Genomic DNA, 19,767 nt, shown 5'->3' on the forward strand with positions numbered 1-19,767 from the left:
GCGACAGAAGCCCCACTGAGAGCATTCCTCTCTTTCTCACAGACACAAAGGAAAAATAATTAATCAACTCAACATCGAGTGACAGCTCTATCCCATCCCATCTACATAGCACCAGCAAGCTGTTCCTGTCCTGACCAGTAAAAGGCCAAGGCCACTTTTATGCTTGAAGGTTGGAAAGTGCTCCGAGAATTGTTGCCCTTGTAAAAGGAACTCGTGCCGTGCAGAGTCTGTGACTGAAGCGGCCTGGCTCTTTGCGGTTTTGGAAACACTTACTGGCTGCCTACCCACACAGAGACCGGTTCCTTGCCAGGATAGCGTGAGGCTCCTATTAAAGGTCTCTCCTCTCTGCTTCCCCTTCCTTGATTTGCTTAGCGTGAATTTGACTGTGGCCATAATTTACGCATCTTCCTGGTTTAAGGCCTGGAATAGCCAGCCGAGAAGCAGCGCCAGCTTACTCGTTCCTTTCCAATCCCAGTTTGATACCAGCAAACCCCGTGGGGGCGCTTCGGTTTTCCTGCCGCAAAGGCACGAGGCTGGCGGCTTCATCATCTTAATAAAGACGCACACCACACAGTGGAGAGACCGCTTCAAGTGCACAAGCATCGCTTATTATTTCTCAAGCCAGACCTCAGCAGTCCTTACAACAACCCTACAGGTAGACCAGTTATGGCTCGACGGAGTAGAGCTCGCGGGGATGCCGGGGCGCGACGTCACGTGCAGAGGGGAAGGGCAGGTGCGTTTGTCGCTATAGCGATGCCGCCGCCGCCGCTTCCTCGGCTGTCGTTATGGCAACCTCAGGCGGCGATCACGTCATCGCTGTGCGCTGTGCGCGCGCCGTCCTAACGTCATGAGTCTCGGCAGTTCCGGCGCGCCGTGCAAGGCGGCGGCAGCGGCGGCGGCGGAGAAGAAAGAGGGCGGGGTCAGGCCCGGGGTGGCTGCGGAGTCGGCGGGCAGAGGGATGGCACTCAGCCGTGGAGGCGGCGGCGGTGGCGGCGGGTAAGCGACAGGAGTGTCCGGGGCTCCCTTCCCCCCCGCCGGGCGGAAGCCGCCCGCCTGCCCCCCCCCCCACCCGGCTGACCCCTGTGCTCTTCTCTGTGTCTTTGCAGGTGATCCCGCCCGGAGACCCCCTTGAGGAGGAGGAGGCGACAGCAGCGGCCCACCTTGCAGCTTCCCGAAGCGAGCGCCATGAGAGCGGCTCAGGAACGGGGCCAGGAATTCCTCCCCCCCAAGAAGCGCGACCTGCCGGTGGCTGCCAACAACGAAGAGCCGGGGCGGGCGGCTGAGTCGGGTCTGGTGGGCGGTGGCGGCAGCGAGACCTCTGTGGAATGGTCCCGGGGCTCAGCAACAGGCAGGCAGAGCCAGGCACCTTCACGTTACACGGAGGCTGGTGGCAGCTCCGACACAGTGACCAGTCTTACCGTGGACCAGTACGGCTTATTGTACAAAGTGGCGATGCCCCCGGCCACCTTCTCACCCGTGGTGAATGTCAGCCCGCTGCCTCCAGCCTTCAGTATGACCTCGCAGCTGATCCCGCACCCTGGTATCCCCTACTCGCCTATCCATTACACTCAACTTCCTCCTGCTCCCTTGCAGTTTGTGGGATCACACTACTCTGTACCCTATGCCGCCGCTGTGCCTCCTGGCTTCCTGCCCAGCCACCTTCTGTCCTCTTCAGCCAGCCTTGCTGCCTCTCATATCCCACACTTTGTGCCCTATGCACCTCTCCTGGCTGAAGACTCTGCTCCTTCTCCACAGGCAGCCCACAGCTTTGGCAAGACCAGTGCCTCAGTTTTGCCTTCAGGCTCTCTGCAGCCCCACGTTGGAGGTCAGCCACTGGATGTTACACAGGGCCGAATTCCAGTCTATTATCAGATGTCCCGTCTGCCAGCAGGCTATTCATCATTTGAAGCTTCTGTTGCTGGCCCAAACACTGAGCAGTCTCTGCAGGAGAATCAGCTAGATCCTAAAGTCACAGCAAATGGGGTGCAAAGGTCTGCCGTAGGGGCGAAGGAAAGTGAGGCTGAAGGGCAGTGGCCAAGGACAACGGTAGAGTGCAGCACTGAAGGTACCTTCTTGACAAGCAGTCAGATTTTGAGAACAGAGATCTCTGTGCCATCTCAGCGGAGCACCCCAGATACAGACCTGGAGGTGCAGAGGGTGGTTGGAGTGCTTGCTTCCCAGGACTACCCTGTTTGTTCTGCTCAGCAGAAGGATGGCTTGAGCCCTCTAAACCTTTCCCATCGTAATCCCCCTGAGCAGAAGGCAGAGTCAATGAGGAACCCAGTGGAACTTGTGATGGCTGCTACTGCTGAGAAAAGCCACTTTCGGAGACTGTCGCCAAAGTCCCCTGAGGAGCAGCTCCGCCATCGGCAAATACTGAAAGGCATTACAATGGCCAATGGTCGGCCAGTCTCAGGGTCCCTACATCCTGGGGCTCAGGATGGCCTGGGAGGTGCAAGTCCTGAGGGAACAGCCCATGAGGGACTACCTGACACGGAATGTGCCCATTCCCAGAGCCACTTACCCTCCCACTTCATGAAAGGAGCCATCATCCAGCTGGCCACAGGAGAGCTAAAGAGGGTGGAGGACCTGCAGACCCAGGACTTTGTGCGCAGTGCAGAGGTGAGTGGTGGCCTCAAGATTGACTCCAGCACTGTGGTGGACATCCAAGAGAGTCCCTGGCAGGGTTTCGTCACACTGCATTTTGTGGTGGGGGAGCAGCAGAGCAAAGTGAGCATCGATGTGCCCCCTGAGCACCCTTTCTTTGTGTATGGACAGGGCTGGTCCTCATGCAGTCCAGAGAGGACGAATCGGCTCTTCTCACTCTCCTGCCACAGGCTGCAGGTGGGAGATGTTTGCATCTCCATCAGTTTACAGAGTCTGAATGGGAGGCTTGTGCCCCAGGCAAGCCCCCAGAGTGCTACCCGAGAGAGACCTGGGCGGGGTGGGGAGAGTCTCCAGGAGCTGCAGAAAAACCCATTGGAGAAGGGTGGGGTGGCAGTGGGCTCCCCCCAGGAATCCACCCACCATGATCCTGTTTCTCTGCATGGTTGGGCAGGCCCCAGCTTCCAAAGGTCTGGGGAGGAGCCCCGGCCACCACTCCTCCGCCCTTCATTCATTCCCCAGGAGGTCAAGTTGTCCATCGAGGGCCGTTCAAATGCAGGGAAGTGAAGCCCGAGTGGTGGGCGAACTTGTGTGCCACGCTTAACTGGGTTCCTTCCAGTTTGGCCACTGCTCAGATGCTTGGCCCTTCCCCCAGTTGTGTGCCTAGAATCATTCCACTGACAGAGGCTCCTTCTCTCCACCCCCTGTAGGGGAGGTCTGAGCCTGGGTAGGGTAGATTGGGGTCAGCCAAGGGGAGACTCTGAAGGAAGCAGTGACTGTGCTGCTTCTGTGAGGAGAGGAGCAAGGGCTCAACATCCCCCACCACCTCACTCAAGCACTTTATTGGACACTTGCTCACACATAGCAGGAGGGTGCTTTTACCAGGGCAAGGGAGCAGTGAGGGAGTTTGCCAGGTTTCTTCTGCTCGGGTCCCAAGTTAAGGATTTTTGTCTGGGCCTCCCAGCAGCCCCTCTCCAGGCACCGAGTCAAGGGAGCCTGGATTTCTCCTCAGGGAGGTAGTATTTGTATGCAATTTCCTCACATGTGTTAGATTGAAAGGAAATGGTTAATAGTCTGTTAAATTGCAAACCTGGCAATGTGTTGCCTCACAGCTCTGCAGCCAGGTAGAACTCGAATCCCATAGGTGGGAATGGTGTAGGTGTACGTGTGAGAGGATGTTCTAGCTCTGGCTTCTTCAGCTATCTCCATCCTGCTCTTAAGTCCCCACCTCCATCTTCTAGAAAGGCTGCATCCACTTCTGTTGCAGATGCCTTAGATGTTCACAGGTAAGCCAGGTCTGAATGGCCTGGGCTGACTAAGGCTTGTCACAGTGGTGGATGCCTCAAGTTACAGCCAGCTCCTTTGAAAAGTGCAATGCAGTTTGTATATAAGAGCATGCTAGTGCACATACAGACACTCCTGCTTTTCCTTGGGGTGATTAAAGCATTTCCTATTGAGAGTTTGGAGAGGGGACATTCTGGCCACTGTAACCAGCTTGAATGGCCCCCACTACATGTGTAAGATTTCTTTGGATATTAGAAAAATGTATTCAGGTTCTTCTGATAAAGATGAAAATTGCTCTTCTGCGTGCACTGGTGACTCAAACAGAATGAAAGAAGATAAAACGTGCAAGTGGTTAACAGTTTTTGAGCCGAGAAAGCTGTAGAACTGCTTGGGTTCAAGACACTGGCTGAGTACCCTCTCCTGCACTGGTGCCCACAACTCGGCAGGGGCGAGCTCTAGGGCTCTGAATCATAGCCGTGACTCTGCATCAGTGCCATCCAAGTCCCACTCCAAAATAGCAGCCAGGAAGCTCCTCCCACTGCTCCAAATGGGCAGTCTTGGCTTGTTTCCCTTGGATGTTTTGTCTACAGTTGTTGCTTTTAGGCCATTGCCAACAGGCATTCCTGGCTCACAACGGGAACTGCTTTCCTGTCTGACCAGCCACCTCATCCACTCCAAGCCCTCTCTATATGAAAGGTGGAAGACTTTGCTGTTCTCCTCTGGAAGGCCCGGCACTTTGCACTATTCCGAGCCAGGTTTCCCCGCAAACCACCCTCTGCCTTCCTTACTTGCTCTTGGGCTCCCCTGGATTGTGTGCTTATTAGACCAACGCTCATTTCCATGTAAATGCTGGCCTTGGTTTCTCCTTTGTCCTTCAGCTCCCCTGCCGCCAGGGAGGAGATGCCTGCTTCATGCCATTAGGGCAGAGTGCCCTTCTACTCCCAGGGCTTCATGGGAGCTGGATCACTTGCACAGCATCACAGCAGAAGAGCCTGATTGGCCACCTCTTTCATTGGCACCAACTCTGCCCCTCCGTGGCTATTGAGGGTCAGTTCCCCTCAGTTCATCTGGACCGCCCAACACTACTGCCACCCTGGTCCAGTGCTGTTTCAGGATAGCTTGCTGCACAGCCCTTAGGGCCCAGGACCAAGTTAGGAATAGAGCTGCAAAATATGGAAGTGTCTTTGGGCACTACTCCATCTGGGGCCGCTGGAGGGTTGGGAGAACCAGCTTCCTAGAGCAATAAGCTATTTCTCTCTTGTGACACTACAACACGACCCCTTTCCAGGCCCTAGTAAATATTTGGGAAGGGCTCCCTAATATGCAATATTGTGGGACTGGCAGCTGCACAGCTGTGTCCATTTGGCCATTCCATGGGGTAGGATGGGGGCTGCTAAAAGAGACACGTTTCAGTGTGGGTTGCCAAACTAGGGGGTGATGAACTGGGGTCCTGCTTTTCAGAAGGGCACCAACCAGATACCCTTTCCAGCTAAAATGTTTCCCGTCCCTTCTTGCCAGCTGTTTCTGTAGCCCTTGCCTGCAAGAGCAAACATCCACTTCTATTAAGTCCCACCTCTGCCCAGAAACACTGAGCGATGGCCTGACCCAGTGGCTTGTTGCAGAGAAAGTTCCTTTGCTATATCTCAAGATGCACTGAGGAAGAAAGCAAACGGAGTCAGCCTGCCACCCTTCAATCCCTTGCATAGCACCTTAGTTGGGGTGGGTCACCTTCCTGTATGCAGCTGGCAAGGGGCGAGTGTGTAGCAACCCTGCAACCAACACCGGTCATCTTCGCTCCAAAACCCACTGCATCGTATCTCTAAAGCCTTAGGACTAGCCGAGTGCCCAGCCCCTTTTCTCCTACCTGATCTTTAATGAAGCATTACCAATCTAAGGAGGATAATCTATTTTGTTGTGCTTTTTTTGTACCTGTTTTAAATAAATCAATTTGTACTGTATATTTGTATTTTGGGTGAGATCCTTTTTCCTGTTTTACCATTTAAAGTCTCTGTACACACAGATTGTATTTTTATTGTTAATGCTCTTATGAATACTGCATTTAACTTGTTGACTTATGTAAACAGTATATATACATATATCTATATCTATATATATATCTATATAATTATAAGCCAATAGCTTTTCCTTTGATGTGTCTGTGTCTTGCTTGTCTCCTGGAGAAAATTTTGGCAGAAATACCAAAGCTCATAAAGGAAACTTCCTTACATTCATACGATGGTCACTAAAGCCCCAATTAGCAATGTTCACACTGGCACAATTACCTCTGTTCTGTTGTGTAAAAAATTTAACAGGCTGCACATAGGTTTTATGATTTAAGATTAATAGAACAGAACAGACCTGGCTAACAAGACAGAGATAACTTCACCTCGCTTGTGCAGCCAAGTCTCTCCCTTTTACCTAGTTTGGAAGTTGGGCAAGAGACGACACAGGCTGCTGACCAAGAAAAGAAATATACCCCTCAGCAGGGTCTTCCTCTAGCCTTTGTTTAGAAGTCTGCCTTTCACTGGTGCTCCTTCCACCACCATCTCTCTACGCACAAAGGCAAGAAGAACAACAGCACTCAAATCTAGGACCTTTCTCCCTCCCCAACACATATCCCCCCAGAATGTCAAATTCTTCCACAAACCTCCCATTTGGTGCTGCTGTACCTAAGTCTAGCAGCCACTATGATTAGGCCTAATACACCCCTGTGGGTAACTTGTGAGGCTCCAAGCCGTATTATACACCTCCCTCTTCAGGACTCCACCTTCTTTGCTTGTCCCCACTTAAGAGCTCCAGCGTGATGTAGTAAGGGGCAGGCTACAGAACTGCAAAGTTCCAGCTGGATCTTGCCCAGCAAGGAAGCAAGCTGGGCAAGGCAGAAGCAGCAGCTGCCTCTCAAGCTGCTGCAGTGAATTGGCCAAGCCCAAGAGGCACAGACTGAGGACATGTACAATTAATTTATTTCTGATCACAGCCAGTGCGCCCGCCCCTTCCTCCCTCCCTGCCCCTCTCAGACCGTTGTCACACTCCAGTTCCATGCTTCACTGGCGGAGCAAGTGGGGCCTCAGCAGACAAGAGCAGGTCCTCCTTTTTACCCTCCTCAGTGCAGGGCACTGGGACTCGGCTCCTCAAAGGCCATTTTACCAAGCAGCTGCCCCTCAAGCTCTAGCCCACCCACTGGCAGTGGGAAGAAGTTCATCTCGGCTGCCAATGCAGCCATGGCTGAGGGGTCCTGGCCAAACTGTGCCCGCAGCATCATGTCCATTTTCTCCAGCCGCCGCTTTAGCCTCTTGGCTTCACGCTCCCGGATGAGCCGAGCCTGCCGCTTCTCAGGGGTCTCGTTGGCCCGCTTGAGGCGCATCGCTTCACGGTCCCGCTGCAGACGGCGCGCACGCTGCTCGTCCGTCTCCTGCATACGCTGCAGCCGCTTGGCCTCTCGATCCCTCATGCGCCTCACCTCCCGCTCCTCCGGCGTCTCGTTGTCTCGACGGCTCTTCTTAGCTGTGCGCTCTCGCTCCAGGCGCTGCAGCCGCACCTCCAGGGGCTCGTTCTGCCTTCGCAAGGCCCACTTGCGAACCCCTGGAGCTTGAGCTTCCAGAAGCTTGCGGTAGGCCACGCAGCTGTTGCACACCAGGAGGATGCCAGCAGGATACACTGTGGGGCTGACAGCAGCAGCAGCACCACCACCTGCTTTTTCCTCAGCACCAGAAGAAGCCTCAGGGAGGGGAATGGGCAGGGCATCTCCACACAGCACCTCTGACACCTTCTCACTGTGAAAGTCAAAGAGTAGAAATGACGGGTGGTCGGCACAGATCTTAAGAAACCATTGTGTAGGTTTGCAAGCTACTGCCTTAGCTGTAACCCTCCCCCTCCCTCTGGCCATGCTTACAAGCCACCCCACCCACATGAATGCTGGCCTGCAGAATGCTTCTGGCTGGGGTCACCTATTCCAGCTGCCTCCAGAAATTGCCAGGTATAACCTCCATTGCTTCCATTGAACAGGGCCCCTCCAGGACTTCCAAAATGCGGCCTGGGCCACGTGGTCCCAGTCCCACCGTCAGAGATGCCCACTTCTCACCTGTTGAAAGTAGCATGGCTGGTGAAGCGAGCCCCACACACCGCACAGTTGGACAGTTGGTCCTCGGAGTGGATGAGGAGGTGCCTGCCCAAGGAGCCCGGGGAGCTGAGTGCTCGGCCACAGACGGGACACAGGTAGCTCTTGGCACTGACCACAGCTGCCGTATGCTGCAAACGAGGCCGGGCTGTGAGGCAAGGGCTCCGCCGCCCTGTCCCCCTCTCAGCTGTCCCTATGAGGGCTGGCAGCCAAGGCCAAGCCACGGAAGAGCTCCCTCTTCTGTTAGGGAAAGAAGGAGAGAGACCCGCAAGGCCTTCCCTGGGATGTGGTGCAAACCCACCAGGGGGGATGATTCAAATTGCATCCAATGCCAACAGCCCCTGCCCCCATCCCCACCCTTTCCCAGTCCAGGATTACTAATTTCAGCCTGGAAGGAAAGGGGGAGCCAGGGCAGGGATGGTTTAGCCTTGCGTGATGGTCTCATCAAAGCCCCCTCTAAGTACCTGATAGACGTGAGTGACAAGCTGCTCCCTGCTTCCACACTCTAGCTGGCAGAGGGGACAACGGGAGAGTCCCATCAGGGTATCTGGGCTGGCATTTAAACCCATCTGCAAGCAAGGAAAGGCAGGCTAAGGAAAGAGCAGAGGACAAGACCCATGCCTGGTATTCTGCCACACGCATACACATACCCCTCCCCCCCAACTAATGCTGCACCAGACCTTTTAAGACCATGTTGACGGATTCTCTACAATGTAAGATTAGCCCTGCGCAATCAGATTGAGGGTCTACCTAGTTGTGTATTGTATTTCTAACACACAGCAGCCAACCAAATGCCTCTTCTGGGAAGCCCAGAATGAGATGACAACAGCTCTATCACTCCCCTTTCCCCCATTACTATTAGGGAACTCTAATGCCAAAAAGTCCAGACCCAATCACTTGAGCTTGCTGTAGTGATCACTTGGACACATCAATGGACCAGGCCCAGGAATCCCAGAGTGGGCTATACAGTCCTCTTTCTCCATGCTAGGGCCATCCAAGAGTCTGCTATTGCTATTCTCCTTCCACCGAGTAACCACAGCAGTGTTGCACTTTTGCTTTAGTATGTGTGCCAATGTGATGCACTTGCCTCATGGCCTCGAGCGACCTGCTTGCTGCAGCCCAGCTGCTCAGTAAGTTCCAGTTCCTTTTTCACTGTCGCTGATGCTCCGTCCTCCTCAGAAGCATGGGAGGAGACCTCATCTTGTGTTGTCTCATCCCCCTCGCTATCACCTGGAATACAGAACAGCTTTAGGCCTCTGCCACAAACCAGCTGACAGGATTCCAAAGCAGCATGCAGGTGTTTGGTCTCTCCCAGGTGTCCCAGAGCTGCCCTCGTGTACAAGATGGGGAAACTCACTGTTGCTGCTGCTGCTGCTACTGCTGCTGCTGGAGTCCTTTTCTTGTGGTGGAGGTGGCAGCTGCTGCATGAGTGGTGACTGGGCTCCAAGCAGCCCAGGGAAGTCTCTTCGCATCATGGCCTGACGTGTGTGCTCTTCTAACCCAGCAAAGACTTGCTCCCCTGGAAGTACAATGGGGGAGGAAGAAGCCGCATTAGACCATTGCCCTTCCCAAGCCCAGTCATTCCTTGCCCCCTCCTCAGATGCCCAGTGATGGTCTCCCCTACCTGAAGATGGCCCAGAATGGGACTAATGCCTGGGCTCCATTCCCCAAAACAGCTTTCCCCAAACCCTTCCTGCAAAGCAACGGTGGCCTGACCAATCCGTCCCTTCACATCCTTTCCAACATGACCTGGAAATACAAATGTCTTCAGCAGCATTAAGCACACAGGGAGGGCTCTTGCCTGCCCTGGCTCCGCCCTAGAATTTGCATGTGCTCTCCCACCCCCGGGGCCCATATTTTGGAAGAGCTTGTCCTGCCATACAGGTTCTCCTCCAGGGGTAAAGCTGTTACATGTGTGTAAAAGATGCTTTAGTATAGGCAATAGCAATCCTACTTATCTACTTTTGCAAGCCAAATTTGTGGTGGGAGACTTCTTCTGTGGATTTTGTAGTCCAGGTTTAGTTATCTGCTTTAGTTCCTCCTTGATACATTTTCTCTTAAGTTGTGCAAAGTGGGCAGTGCTTGCCTGAAATTGCCAGACTCTTTCCTGGGCCTTTGCTATTTCAATTCTGATCCTAAAGCTGCACAATGAGGAACAGGGGACTTCCAGGCACCATTGTGCAAGGGAGACTAGCCAGCCATTCCCAACTAGTGCTGAAAAGCTGTTCATTTGCAGAAGAAACATCAGTGGGTAAGGTGGCCCAATGAGAGACAGAATGCCACTAGAATGGCGGAGAGGGGTTCTGAGCCCCCAGAGTACCTAAGGAGCCCTTAGGCTCCAAGAGGTGGTACGTGGACATGTCTCAGCTCAGCCAACAAATCCTCGATGCTGGGCAGGGAGTCCCCACCAGGCTATGGGAGAAGAATGCAGCAAATAGTGGAGGGGAGGGCTGTCCCCCCCATCATTTTGCGGATGAGGATGCCTCGCTTAAGCGGGGGAAGGGGGGGAAGGTGGAAGTGACAACAGCCCCCCTCCCCTTATTACTCACAGTGGACTTTATTGGGGGTGGTCTGTTTCCGACGGGACATGGTTCCCCCCCCGGGGGGGGCGCACCTGCGGAAAGAAGAGCCCTGTCACCATGCGGGGGATGACCAGGGTAGGCGAGCGGGGGGCGTTTAGAGATCAGCCCCCACCCCGCGCTCGAAAGGAGGCTGCCGCCGCCTCGGCCCTTACCTGACTCCGTCGCCCGGCCTGGACTCGCCCAGCAGCGCTGCAGGAGGACAAAGGGCCGCCCGGGCTGGCAGACAGACAGACAGAGGAAGATGGCGGCACGGCGGGAGCGCCCGGCTCGTGCACGGCGGGACCGACGGACAGACAGGCGGACGGGGGCGCGCTGCGCTGGAGCCCTCCCCTCCCCTCCGAGCGGAGCGCGCCTCCTGTCTGGCAGCAGGGGCGCCGATCCCGAGGCCGGCGCAGGCGCTCAGCCGGGAGGGGGTCCCGCAGCCATCAGGCCGGCGCCTCCGGGGGCTTCACGCACCCAGACCAGCCAGCAGGGCCAGAGTTGTGTCCTTCGGCGCTCTCCACGGGCCCAGCTACCGAGGAGGAGGAGCAGGAGCAACTGCTGCTGCTGCAACCCGCCTCCCTTGCCCCGAGTCGCCTCCTTCCACGGGGCCGCTTCTCCTCTTGTCGGAGCGGCGGCGCCGCGGTGCTAGTGGCGGGGCTGCCGCCGTCCCCGCCTCTTTTCAAGCCACGAGCAGGGGGACCCGATTGACGCCCCCGCCATGCCCTGCAAGGCGCCCGGCCATTCACGCGAGCGCCCCTACAGCGGGAGGGCTCCAGTCTGCCGCGCGACGCCCCCGGGGATGGGAAGCAGCTCGGAGGGAGGGGGGCAGTGGGCGGGGCCGCCGCCTCTTCCTCCTCCTTCTCCGACGTCGTACCCGACGAGGTCGGAACTCTCCAGCCGCGGTTGAGGGCTATGGAGGGACCTCAATGAAGGTAACGCTCGCTTTAGGAAGTACGACTTTTATTGAGGTCCCTCTTTCTCCGGCGAGAGATCCCTCCGCCGGTAAAGTAGTTCCGTACCAACACAAAGCGCCCCGTGCGTCGCTGCACTGTATATTGGAGAAGCCGCGTCGCAGACAGAGGGCCGGACGCTGCTAAGAACTACGACTATTGCTTTTGCTACTGTCGCTGTCGCGCACCTCCTCCTCCTGAAAAGCAGAGAAGAGACGTATCCCTCCGCCTGCCCAGCTGAGGCTGGACCCGTGACGCCGCCGACGCCACCTTCGCTGCTTGCCGGGACAGACGGAGACAAAAAGACTCCCCCCCCCCCGCCCCCGGGTAAGGCCGTCCCGGCTGAACGCCTTCGCTCAGCTCTGCGTTTTCCGGGGAGCGGGGCCGTTGCCCTCCTTGGACGACTCGAGGTCCTGGTTCCCGCCGCCCTCACAAGCCTCCCCCGCCTTCCCGGTCGCCTTTCGCCCGACGAACGGGCCGAGGCAGGGAAGGGCCCCGGGAAAGGCGAGAGAGGCCCGGAGGGGCCGCCGCCTGAAGCTGCCTTCGGCCAGCCGGTGGCGGGAGGCGCGGGCGAAGAAGAGGCGCTTCCTGGTCCGCGGCTGGCGGGCTCGGCCTCTGCCCAGCCTGACCGCTCGCCTTCCCTTCCGGCTCTTGCTCCTGCCGCTGGCCGGGAATGGCTCCTCCTTGGGGCCTGTAGCACATCGAAACCGGCTGTCTGGGCCACGGGTCGGGCGGCGCTGGTGTTTCGCCTTTGGGGTCTCTGAACCCGGAGCGGGCAGCTGCCTGTGTCTAGCCGAAAGCGAAGCCGTTGCCGGAAGAAGAGTTGAGAATTGCCTTCGTGCCTCTGTAGTTCAACTACTTGCAAACTCCCCCACCCTCTTGGAGCAAATCCTCCACCAGCTCCCACATAGGTGGGAGCTGAGCTCTCTACCGCTTCCAGTGCTGAAAAGCGGGGCAGGTTTGTCCTCCAGGGATTGAAACTGGTTAAAGAGATCCAAGGTTGTGAGCTGCCCCTTGTGCTGTATATGGTTGGGCTTGGCTGATCAAATCATGTACAAAAGGGGGGGAAACCAGAAATCTGTTGCTTGCACAGATGAAAGTGCTCTACACATACATACAGACAAAAACACACACACACAAAGCATTTCTTAAATAGGTTTTGGCATACTGTACTATTACACACACTTGAGTCTGTATGGGCTCTGTTTAAAAATGGCTGGCATTTATAGTCTATTCAAACATTTATTCTTGCTGTATACAAAAATTCGCATTAAAATTACTTATATTTGCTTGTTTGCTTTATTATATATTTGCAGCGGAGATAAAGCATTACAGCTCGCAACCTTTCCACATTCAAACCAATCCAGATCCTGAGATCTGAGACCATTCACTGTCTGCCTCTCCAAAAGATGTTCAGCAGGTAGCAACAAGAGAACAGATTCCCCCCCCCCCCGTTCCAGTTGTGAAATGCTCCAGCACCAAGCAACAAATAAATTGATTAATTTAAAAAATGTCCAGTAGCACCTTAGAGGCTACCTAAGTTTGTTCTGGGTATAAGCTTTTGTGCACATGCACACTTCTTCAGATACCTATGAAACCTTATATGCAGAACAAACTTAGCTGGTCTCTAAGGTGCTTCTGGACAATTTTTTTATTTTATTTTGACTGCGTTAGACCAACACAGCTACCTACCTGAATCTAGAACCATGCAAAAAAGTTATTCTCAGCATTTGGACAGCGCTGATGATTGAGATTTTTGAGAATACTGGTGTCCTGCTTGTGTAGAGCAGGGAATACTGTGTTTAGATTAATTTTTGAGCACTTTTGGTGTTTTATATTTGTATCACTTTTTTGAATTTTAAATGTATTTTTTATTTTATTCTAAATAACTCTGGAATGGCTCTGAATGTGCAAAGCAATATATAAATATTACAAGTAGAATATATCTACACAGGAAACTGCTAGCTGTCTGCCTTTAACACACATGACAGTAGGCTTTTTCTCTCTTGTATTCTTGGCAGGAATTCTACACCATGTTAGGCTCTGGGTTCAAGGCCGAGCGCTTGCGAGTCAACCTACGTCTTGTCATCAATCGCCTCAAACTGTTGGAGAAAAAGAAAAGTGAGTGGACTTTCCTACCTAATTCCTTGACCTCATCACCAGAGCAGTGATTCAGGAGGTTTCTGGTAGTCGTGGTGTCCCAGAACACCATGTGCAGGCTATAAATTAAGAGATGCTTAATTTGTAGCCTGCACATGTTGTTTCAGTGTATCTGAAGAAGTGTGCATGCACACGAAAGCTTATACTACTCAGTTGGTCTCTAGGGTGCTACATTATAATTTTTAAATTCTTTTGGAAGGATTCTTTTAAAGACTTTCTTAGGTCATATAACTTTTTTGAAGACTTGATTTTTTAAAGGGAGTTTTTAGGTTTTTAAGAAGAGTCTTTTTAACTATCTTTTAAAAGAATTGTTTTAATTTATTTTGACATGTCAGAGTGTAAGTGTGGAATTGCTTGTGTGTGTGTACTGTATTTCAAAGATGCTGAGAATTGTGGTCATTGGGATGGGGGGGTGGATTCTGTGAAGAGTTCTTAGGTTTGTGGACTTGTGTCCAGTTCTAGCCCCACTATACTCATTGAATGGACATGGTTACTTAATTTCAATATGTCTATTCTGAGTATACCATATTTTTCACCCTATAGGACGCACCGTCCCATAAGGCGCACCTAGTTCTTTGGGGGAGAAATAAAGGGGGGGAAAATTATTTCCCCCCCAGGTGCGGGGCTGGGGCGGGGGAAGCCCGAGCTTCCCCCGACCCCAGCCCCCAGAACAGGCAACTCTTCGCAAGCTGTGGGAGCCCGGCACCGGGCTCCCGTGCTTTGCGGAGAGCTGCGCGAAGCCTGGAGAGCGAGAGGGGTCAGTGCGCACCGACCCCTCTTGCTCTCCAGGCTTCAGCGAAAGATACGGTAACTTAGTTGGAGACAACCCACAGTCCTTCTTGGTGGAGCCCCTCTCTTTGCATACACAAACACCCCAGGCAGGGCCAGGGCAGGCTTGTGGGCCTCCCCTGCTGCCCCATGATGAACCCTTTTCTTGCAGCTGAGCTAGCCCAGAAGGCACGGAAGGAAATTGCTGACTACCTGTCTGCTGGCAAAGATGAGCGGGCTCGCATCCGTGTGGAGCACATCATCCGGGAGGACTACTTGGTGGAGGCCATGGAGATCCTGGAGCTCTACTGTGACTTGCTTCTGGCACGCTTTGGCCTCATACAATCTATGAAGTAAGGTCTTGGCCTATGGGGAAGAGGGTGCTGGGTGCCTGCCACGTGTCCCCTCCCCTCGGTCTGCTAGGTCTGGGACCTATTTGTCCTCCTTGTCTTTCAACTACTTGTTCACTCTTGCCTTACTTTGTGTCCCTTCAGGGAGCTGGACTCTGGCCTGGCAGAAGCTGTCTCCACCCTCATCTGGGCTGCCCCCCGACTGCAAGCGGAGGTGGCTGAGCTGAAAATGGTGAGTGGTGCCAGTTGTGTCTTGGCAGGCTGCTCAGCCTTCCTGGACATCTGGGGGCAGCAGTTGGGAAAAGACTTTGATCTATCCTCACAGGATGCTCAGAGAACTTGGTGACTTTCTTGTTTGATCTGGGAGTTTAGGTTGGCTCCAGTCTCCAAACTCCTGAACCTTTTGTCCAGGGGTGCTGCGATAGTTGCTGTGCCCTGTCTTAAATAGAGGGGAGTCAGTGGTGCCTGGACTCTGTTTTGAGTGTGCCATTTCCATACTAGGTTGCTGACCAGCTCTGTGCCAAGTACAGCAAAGAGTATGGCAAGTTGTGCCGAAGCAACCAGATTGGGACCGTCAATGACAGGGTGAGTGGAATGGGAAGGGCATCATGGGGGTGAGATGGCGGTAAGGCTCTCAGGAGCTACTAACCACAATGGCTACGTCTTCCTCTGCTGTCAGAAGTGATCTGCTCCTGAAGTCAGTTGCTGGGAATCGCAGGTGAAGAAGAGCACTGCTGCTGCTCCACTCAGGGGCTTCTTGTTGGGGCATCTGTTTGGCCACTGTGAGGACAGGATGCTGGGCTAGACAGGCTGATCCAGCAGGCTGTTCTTATGGGAGGGAACGATATCAGTGCTTCATAAAGATGAGTTGTTTGCAGCAGGTGGTCCTGCCTGTGGTGCTTCACCAGGCAAGGTAGAAACTTATCTTTTTTCTGGCTTGGATATCTCTTAGCTAGGTAAGTGTTCTTGACCTGCCCAGCTCAGTGAAGGGCTCACTCTTCCCTCCCTCCCTTCCAGCTGATGCACAAGTTGAGCGTAGAGGCACCTCCCAAAATCCTAGTGGAGAGGTACCTGATTGAGATCGCAAAGAACTACAACGTGCCCTATGAGCCAGACTCTGTTGTCATGGTGAGTGACTGGGAGGCGGTTCCACTCTCAATTCCCTCAGTAGCAGCTCCCTTTCCCACATGTGACATCAGCTTCTTCCTCTTCCCAGGCTGAGGCTCCCGCAGGCGTGGAAGCTGACCTGATTGATGTGGGATTCGTGGATGATACAAAGAAAGGTGGCCATGGAGGTGGTGGTGGCGGCGGCTTCATGACCCCAATGGCTGGTCCTGATGGAGTTGTGCCAATGCCAATGCCTATGCCCATGCCGTCTCCAGCTCCCCCTTTTGCATACCCACCTCCAAAGGGACCAGTAAGTCCTATGTCTTGCTTGAAACAGGAGGGGAGTCTGTAAAGTTGGGATTGGGGGTGGTAGTGGGGGGGGAGGAAAGGATAGCAGTCTACTGTGGTGAGTTAGCATCTGAGCACACCTCACTACCTGCTGTGTGAACAAGGTTTTCCATCTGTTCTGGCAGGTATTGCCTATCTGATTATGCCATTAGAAAGGGGTGCTGGTCTGACTTAACAATTTCTCCCTTTAGGAGCACTTCAACGGGCTACCGGTGGGCACCTACCAGCCTTTCACCAACCTTCACCCACCTCAGATTCCAGCAACACCTCCAACATATGAGTCTGTAAGTACTGCTGATGAAAAACAAAAGCTGAATTGCTGGGAGGGCAAGTCCTCTCTGCTGGGACTGTTGCTGTCCCTAGTCTAGTGCTGGGTATTGGCAGGCCTTCCCACTTGGACTGACTGAGGAGTTGCCATCCACTGGATTTGAGCTTGCAGCAAACTTCATGCACCTTTGATATGATTTTGATTTATTGCATTTCTATGTTGGCTTTTCATTCATTCATTCTATGTTGCTTTTCATCTCAAAGCAGGTTACAAACAATAAATAGCCATAACATAATAAAACATACTAGCATGTCGCAAATACAGCATACATCATATAAAATAATTAACAAATTATCAATAAAACATCAATAAAACAGTGGCAATCTATAAAAAACTTAAGAAAACAGCAACTAAAAAATAAGCTAAACCTCACAATTACAGCAAGTCATGTGATTAACAAATCAATTCGGCATTTAGAATCTATAAAACAATATTAAAAACATTAACAAAATAGCAATTAAAAATATAAGCTAAGCACTAAGTTCATTCACACAGTCTCTGTACCCCCATGACTCATAATCTTTCACTCTGTTCAGTTCATTATAATACACATAAATGCACATAATGCACTGGCTGGGGTCCTTGAGTAGTGGGCCATGGTGGAGATGATGGGGCTCTTAGGCCTACCGCCAGTGGTAAGGTGGATGTTGCCTGCCTAGGCATTGTTGAGGAGAAACTTGCCCAGGTCACTTTCAATAATCAGGAGTCCCATTCCCACTTAAGGAAGTCCAAGACAAGCCTGTCCCTCTGGAGCAGTGAGTGGAAACTACACTTGGTATAGAGGCCAACCAGGAGGTCCAGCAGTGGCCCTGCAGCCTGTCCACCAGGAGCTGTTCCAGCTTCTTCAGCCGCACCTTGGTTGACGATGTGGTGGTGGAAGAGGCAGCCACTGAGGGGAGCGAGCAGAGCAGCTACTTGAGTCTACCACGCAGGAGGGAGGGGCTGAGATAATGATACCAAGAGAGCCCCAGCATGATCTCAGCAGCCTGGATGAGCTTGCAGGCAGTGACTCAGAGGTCACCTTGGTTTCAGAGTCCAGGCTGCTGCCCATGGAAGGCATGAGCTGACGTTGGCTGGCAGGGGTGGAGGATGAGATGTGGGGTGGGTTGAGCAGCTACAGAGTGTGGAAATGGGGATGTGTCCACCTTCATGCCCTTGTGCTTGTTCAGCTGCTGCTCTCCAGACTTCTGTGGTTGCTGGTGGTTCATGTCAGGTTGAAGGTGAGACTGCCAGCGATGGTGAAGAGCTACAGGCCATCCTTGGGGGACATAGCCAGGGCCACTTTCTAGTCAGGTAGTCAGCCATGCTGAACGGCTCTCCCTCACCTATGGCACCACCAGGCCAGGCTCACCACCACTGCTTCCTCCTCCTCCAGATCCCTCATTTCATCCTTCCTTCTGCTGTCTGGCAAGGCTGCATAAAGAAGATGGGAACATCAGATATGGTGCTTCTGCTGTGCATGTAGGCCTCTGGGGAGTTGTCAGGTGGTGGTTCTGTGTGGGGTGCTCCATGCAAAGCCAGCTTTTTTCTGTTTCAGATTGATGACATGGGTGCTGACAAGGAATTGCCACCCCCACAGGTGACCGGTGAGTGCAGGGCCGGAGGGGAAGGCTGTGGAGCTGGCAAGGCAGTGAGGAGGGAGGGAGGTGGTGATGTCAGGGGAAAGCTGGTGCTTGTGTTTATTGTTGGTCCCCTTCACTCTTGTGTTCGCTCTTGAGTTGCTGAGGTAAGCATGTGCCCATGTGTGTCTGTGTTGGGGCAGAGACTGGGACTCTTCATGGCAGAGAGCTTGGGCCCCTTTAGCAACTGGTAGGAGCTGCAAGGCTCAACTGAAGTGCAGCAAGTGCTCACTTCTGCAGGACATATACTAACTGTAGTACAGCAAAAAGAAGAATGGTCCTACCCCTGCCCCTACTACTGTTGGGTAGACTACTGTTTTCGCTGCCTTGAGCCTGCCTACTGCTTGTAACCAGTCACTCTTGTCTGCTGCAGGACCAGCCCCAAAGCCACAGCCGAGGGGGAGGCCACCAGCTGCAGTTCCTAGTTCGGGTGATAATTTTGTGCTGCCAGAGTTGCCATCTGTGCCAGACACGCTGCCTGCCGCTTCTGCTGGTGCCAACACTTCCGCCTCAGAAGACATTGACTTCGATGACCTCTCTCGAAGGTTTGAGGAACTGAAGAAGAAAACTTAAAAAGAGCCCCTGAACAGGGGGCCGATGGGCCTGATTGCTGCCTCCTCCTTCCCTCTTAGCACGGCCAAGTGCTCGTTCCTCTTCCTCCGCTTGGCCTTTCTTCCTTCTGTACTTACACCAAATGCCACTGCTTTTCTGACATTCTGCTCCAGGAGTGGGGGACTGCACAGCCTCTTTGAGATAGGAGCAGGAACAATCCCTCCGAATGCATTGCTCTGCAGTCTGCAGCCGGGCATTAGAGGGGAAAGGGAGTGATGTAGGTGGCCTCTCATTTGGACAGACAGTGGTGTAGGGACACCAACCTGAAGATTCTGGGCAACGTAGTTGGACAGAAGCGCGCGCCCCCCCCCCTCCAGGCATGTGCTGTGGAAGGGGAGCTGCTCTGGGCCCCTGATAGCTTTGTTTTGCCTGCCGCGTTCTCAGGGAGCCCTCCGGGGCCATTATGACTTTCCTTCGGGGAGGGATGCTGTGGGGCACAGGAGTTGACCAGTCTACACTCCTTGTGGCTCAGTGGTCCTCCTGCCTCTGGCTTGCAGAGCAGCAGACACATTTTCCTAGCTTTGAGTGAGCCCAGTTCTGCCTTAACGTGGCTCTGCATCAGGCTGGGTTCAGGGCCATTGCTTGACATGTGCCATCACTCCTGGTTCTCTAGCCTCTTCCCTTGCCTATAGGGCAAAGCCATGGGTGGTGGTGGTGACAGCAGCAGCAACACATCCAGCAACTTCTGCTGCTCTTACAGACCAGCTGCAGTGCCAGCAGCCAACCTCAGCTCTCCCATGTAACACTCTGTATGTAACTCTTTCATGTGGCTTTTCTGGGACAATTTGATTGGTTTGTATCTTCTCTATTAATTCTAAATAAAGTTGAGGAATAGCCTTGACTGGATCTGTCTCAAGTGAAACATAATATTTCCTGGCTTCTGGCAGTGGTGGAGGGGAAGCAAAGGAGGCATGGTATGTTTACAACATGGAGGGGCAGCTGCCACCAGTTCTTAT

General features: G+C 53.5%; 4 protein-coding genes across 9 annotated transcripts in view; 2 read left to right on the plus strand and 2 right to left on the minus strand.

Annotated features, from left to right (window-relative positions):
* Positions 1 to 549, minus strand: part of LOC308483228 (polycystin-1-like protein 3) — a gene marked incomplete at its 5' end in the record, with an annotated part of 14,226 nt that extends 13,677 nt beyond the window's left edge. The window contains one exon of the mRNA XM_081016854.1: positions 484 to 549. Coding sequence (XP_080872980.1) covers positions 484 to 549 — 66 coding nt within the window. The remainder of the gene's footprint in view (positions 1 to 483) is intronic.
* A 316-nt stretch (positions 550 to 865) lies between these two features.
* On the plus strand, positions 866 to 6,037 carry LOC308482993 (ataxin-1-like). Its single transcript, XM_081016519.1, has 2 exons — positions 866 to 996; positions 1,107 to 6,037. Exon 2 carries the CDS (start codon positions 1,186 to 1,188, stop codon positions 3,169 to 3,171), a length of 1,986 nt encoding a protein of 661 aa, XP_080872645.1. The 5' UTR covers positions 866 to 996; positions 1,107 to 1,185; the 3' UTR covers positions 3,172 to 6,037.
* Positions 5,900 to 11,028, minus strand: LOC308482995 (zinc finger protein 821-like). Of its 4 annotated transcripts, XM_081016525.1 has the most exons (8): positions 10,740 to 10,812; positions 10,555 to 10,619; positions 9,630 to 9,754; positions 9,363 to 9,524; positions 9,093 to 9,235; positions 8,470 to 8,574; positions 7,970 to 8,136; positions 5,900 to 7,661 (listed from the first exon to the last, which is right to left on the minus strand). In XM_081016525.1, the coding sequence occupies exons 4-8, from the start codon at positions 9,478 to 9,480 to the stop codon at positions 6,992 to 6,994; spliced, it is 1,203 nt and encodes a 400-aa protein (XP_080872651.1). In that variant the 5' UTR covers positions 9,481 to 9,524; positions 9,630 to 9,754; positions 10,555 to 10,619; positions 10,740 to 10,812; the 3' UTR covers positions 5,900 to 6,991. The 4 variants fall into 4 exon arrangements, with proteins under 4 accessions (XP_080872651.1, XP_080872653.1, XP_080872650.1 ...); XM_081016527.1 differs by lacking the exon at positions 9,630 to 9,754 and having other exon boundaries at positions 10,740 to 11,028; XM_081016524.1 differs by lacking the exon at positions 9,630 to 9,754 and having other exon boundaries at positions 9,093 to 9,228; positions 9,359 to 9,524; positions 10,740 to 10,873.
* A 450-nt stretch (positions 11,029 to 11,478) lies between these two features.
* On the plus strand, positions 11,479 to 19,652 carry LOC308482996 (IST1 homolog). 3 transcript variants are annotated; one of them, XM_081016528.1, is made up of 10 exons: positions 11,479 to 11,501; positions 13,541 to 13,640; positions 14,620 to 14,800; positions 14,942 to 15,029; positions 15,299 to 15,382; positions 15,815 to 15,925; positions 16,014 to 16,214; positions 16,444 to 16,536; positions 18,118 to 18,166; positions 18,573 to 19,652. In XM_081016528.1, the coding sequence occupies exons 1-10, from the start codon at positions 11,496 to 11,498 to the stop codon at positions 18,770 to 18,772; spliced, it is 1,113 nt and encodes a 370-aa protein (XP_080872654.1). In that variant the 5' UTR covers positions 11,479 to 11,495; the 3' UTR covers positions 18,773 to 19,652. The 3 variants fall into 3 exon arrangements, with proteins under 3 accessions (XP_080872654.1, XP_080872656.1, XP_080872655.1); XM_081016530.1 differs by lacking the exon at positions 11,479 to 11,501 and adding an exon at positions 11,561 to 11,846; XM_081016529.1 differs by lacking the exon at positions 11,479 to 11,501 and adding an exon at positions 12,177 to 12,477.
* Positions 19,653 to 19,767: the final 115 nt, after the last annotated feature.

This window comes from Podarcis pityusensis, assembly GCF_964106645.2.
Source record: "Podarcis pityusensis genome assembly, chromosome: 8".
NCBI classification, from domain to species: Eukaryota; Metazoa; Chordata; class Lepidosauria; order Squamata; family Lacertidae; genus Podarcis; species Podarcis pityusensis.

Excerpts from the sequence above, each read along its gene's own strand:
- LOC308482996 (XM_081016528.1), top strand. Across the intron at positions 13,641-14,619 it reads ACTGTTGGAGAAAAAGAAAA|CTGAGCTAGCCCAGAAGGCA; the intron begins GTGAGTGGACTT and ends CTTTTCTTGCAG. Across the intron at positions 15,926-16,013 it reads AGCCAGACTCTGTTGTCATG|GCTGAGGCTCCCGCAGGCGT; the intron begins GTGAGTGACTGG and ends TCCTCTTCCCAG.
- LOC308482993 (XM_081016519.1), top strand. The coding sequence starts at position 1,186 with ATGAGAGCGGCTCAGGAACGGGGCCAGGAATTCCTCCCCCCCAAGAAG.
- LOC308482995 (XM_081016527.1), bottom strand. The coding sequence starts at position 10,594 with ATGTCCCGTCGGAAACAGACCACCCCCAATAAAGTCCACT. Across the intron at positions 9,236-9,362 it reads TAGCAGCAGCAGCAGCAACA|GTGATAGCGAGGGGGATGAG; the intron begins GTGAGTTTCCCC and ends TCTGTATTCCAG. Across the intron at positions 7,662-7,969 it reads AGCCATGCTACTTTCAACAG|TGAGAAGGTGTCAGAGGTGC; the intron begins GTGAGAAGTGGG and ends TGACTTTCACAG.